Source organism: Dasypus novemcinctus, chromosome 22, assembly GCF_030445035.2.
Source record: "Dasypus novemcinctus isolate mDasNov1 chromosome 22, mDasNov1.1.hap2, whole genome shotgun sequence".
NCBI lineage: Eukaryota > Metazoa > Chordata > Mammalia > Cingulata > Dasypodidae > Dasypus > Dasypus novemcinctus.
Window position 1 is genome coordinate 71,213,374 of NC_080694.1, and position 3,456 is coordinate 71,216,829.

The 3,456-nt window shown below is 35.4% G+C and overlaps 1 protein-coding gene across 1 annotated transcript; it reads right to left on the reverse strand.

Moving 5' to 3' along the window:
• Window positions 1–930: 930 nt before the first annotated feature.
• Window positions 931–1,866, reverse strand: LOC101427826 (olfactory receptor 2G3-like). Its single transcript, XM_004472101.1, has one exon. The coding sequence runs from the start codon at window positions 1,864–1,866 to the stop codon at window positions 931–933; it is 936 nt and encodes a 311-aa protein (XP_004472158.1).
• Window positions 1,867–3,456: the final 1,590 nt, after the last annotated feature.

Below are 3,456 nucleotides of genomic sequence, written 5' to 3' on the forward strand. Positions count from 1 at the left end.
TGCACCTCATGGTCAATGGTCCACACCATAGCCCACACTCTCCCACGGTCCACCCAGTGGACCATGGGAGGACATACAATGTCCAGTAACTGTCCCTGCAGCACCACCCAGGACAACTCCAACCCTCGGAAATGTCAGGTAATGTTTTGTAAGCACTATATATGAATTTGTTGATTTAATCCTCACCAGAATTTATGAAGTTTTTGAACTGAGAAATATGTAGGTTAGGTGGAAAAGAATGCTATTCACAAGTAGTGAATAAAAGAGAAAAATTTCAAACCCAGGCAGTCTTGCTCCAGAACCCAAGTGACATCTACTAAAAAGTTCAAAGAAAAAAAACAGAGTAACAAATAGCATTAAATACAAGGTATTCTCAAGCAGTCTCTGGGAACATCTGAAACTAGATAATTTGATTTTTTAGTGATATAACCATTTTTCTTATATATTTTTTTTCCTTAGTAGTATACAAGTAGATTCATATCATGGATTAATTAATACAAACTCTCCCAACACATATTTTCAAATTTTCTGTTCGTTATATTTTTCTTGAAAGAACTGGGATAGTGTGTATAAAAATGTTTTAAGTAATATTATATCAGGGATATTTTTAAAGGAAATGCTACAGTAATTTCCTCATACTAATATAAATGTTTCAAGTAATTCTGTGAGTTTAAACACTTTTAATTCTAGAACTATATACGTAAGCATAGATGTGTGAGAAGATTTGTTATAAACAAACACACACCCTCACAAAGGAAGTTCCATGAGCTACACAAGTTGAATCTTTTTTCAGATCTTTTGAGCATTATCTATGTACATACAGTCAGAGAGATAAATTACATCCAAGATATATACTTGGGAGTAGATATTTATCTTCATATCTCTTTAATACATTTCCAGAAGTGAAAGGCACTGGATCCTGACTTTTCCTTAGGAATTTTTCTGTCTCCTCATCAACCTCTTCAGGGCTCCTTTGACATCCTTGTTCCTCAGAGTGTATATGAGGGGATTGAGGGTGGGAGTCACAACTGTGTAGAAGAGGGTGAGGAATTTGCCCTGGCTGTGGCCATAGGATCGCTTGGGTTGGATGTAGATGGCTGAGCTGGTCCCAAAGAAGAGGGACACCACTATTAGGTGGGAACCACAGGTCCCCAGGGCCTTGTGCCAAGCTTGGGCTGACTTAATTTTTATCACTGCTTGAACAATGAGTCCATAGGAGACCAATATCAAGGTCACAGGAAGAAGGATAAGAACTAGGGTGGCCACAAAGAGCTGGACTTCATTTTTGTGGATGTCAACACATGCCAGCTTGATCATGGCGGGCACCTCACACAAGAAGTGGTGGAGATGGTGATTCCCACATCGGGGAAGTTGAAGGGTGATGGTACTCTGGATGAGACTGTTTCCCACTCCACTAAGCCATGCTATTCCTGCCAAGGATTTGCAAATGAAAGGGTGCATGACAGTAGTGTAATTGAGAGGTCTGCACACAGCCACATAGCGGTCAAATGCCATGACAGTGAGGAGAACACATTCAGTAGAACCCAGCGAGAGTGACACGTAGAGTTGTGTGGCACAACCAACGAACGTGATGGTCTTGGCTGGACCCTTCAGGTTCCACAAAAGCTGAGGGACAATGCTGGTGGTGAAGCAAATGTCAAGAAAGGAGAGATTTGTGAGGAAGAAATACATAGGCGTGTGAAGTTTGGAGTCCAGACAAGAGACTAGAATGATGGCTGAGTTGCCGACGAGCATCAGAAGATAGGATATCAAGACTACCACGAAAAGAACTAGCTCCAGTTGTGGCTGGTCTGAGAACCCAAGCAAAATAAAGTCTCTCCCAGATGTCAAATTGATTTTCTCCATAGGCTTACTAGGGTAAACAGAAAAATGGGCATTGGGAATTCAATTTAGGAAAATATCCTTATTACTATTACTTATTTGAAATATAATTAAATAATGTTTGAAGAAAACTTCTACATGAGTTTTTCTGTGCTTCCTCACAGATAAAGGAAAATAAGTAATTATAAAAAATTGTCCTTAAATGAAGTCATTGTTTTGTATCAACATGTTTCATCTCAATAAACATCTAACAAATCCTCTTTCATTCATAGGACCATTCTCTGTACCCCATTTCCTGATAAATATTTTTTAAGGTGACCTACTAAACTACAAGAGAACTCCCAGTTTTAGCATCTATGCAATACTCTTAATGGGAAGGACAAGAGGATGTGAATACTGAGTCTTTCATATACTAAATAGAGTGTAAGTGACCTTTGTACTTTGTTATAGAAATTAGAACTTAAGAATAGGGAGAGAAGTGAATACTGGTCAGAAAAATAATTTGGATCTATTTCATGTCTTCCCTATCTCATAGACAAGTTAGGTTGTGTTTCTTATAAGTAATTATCTGATTAAGGACTGATTATGATCTATCACTGGCAGGTTTTAGTATAGAAGGAAGCTAAATGGTGTTATAACATTCTTTAACAGCTGGTTTATGATTATTTACATGCTAATTTTATATTTCTTTACTTGGTATAACGAAGATATTTCTGGTATATTTACATAAATATAAGCAAACTCACTCGGCATTATTACATTTATTTACTAAGATAGACAAAAAAAAAAATACATTTGGTAAAATAAGGAAAACATTCCTCTGAAAACACCCAATAGTTAAAGACAAAGTACTGCATTTGGAAAAGTCATGAAAAGGCCAAATATGTCTTGGTCATCACATTTTACATTATTCTGCACACTAAAACACAGATTAAGGGTCCACCATACTTCTTTATTTACTCTTTTGTATAATATCTCACTTGTCCCAAATTTACCTGCTGCTGAAATATTATCTGATTGAATCCTTTGTATAAGATATAATGAATCAAGTCTTAATTTGTCATTTTTATTCAAGCATGTTTATATTTCGTAAGTACTACTGCAACTTAAATAGAGAGAATAAGATTTTAGAATTTTAAATTCTGGAGTTAAAGGTTCATGGATCTTTAGCTAATAAAACTTCTCAGATAACTTGATACCCTTAATATATAAATTCAAACATGCTGCTGATTTCTAATGTTGCTTAAACTAAATGCTGATTTAACCCAGATTGATGTGTTTTACTATTAGTATTAAAAATTGCATTCCAACCAATTCAAATATTCTACTCCTGGGGTCACATGGGAACACAAGAAGTTATTTCTATCACCTCCAAAAATAGCATAATTTAAATTCGAAATGTAAAATTCAACTAAATGAAAATTTTCAGAATGTAAAGTCTCTGTGTATAAATTTATCTGTCACCCTAAATTCATTAAGCAATAATTACCCATTTTCTAATTTAATATCAAATGTCAAAGTTACTTAATCTAATATGATGTTAGATTTGAAAGCAGCCTGAGAAATGATCTTTTTAAATATTCAGATTTGCAAAGAAGAATCGCATTAATGTAA

Coding starts and splice junctions, on each gene's coding strand:
- LOC101427826 (XM_004472101.1), bottom strand. CDS start 1,866: ATGGAGAAAATCAATTTGACATCTGGGAGAGACTTTATTTTGCTTGGG.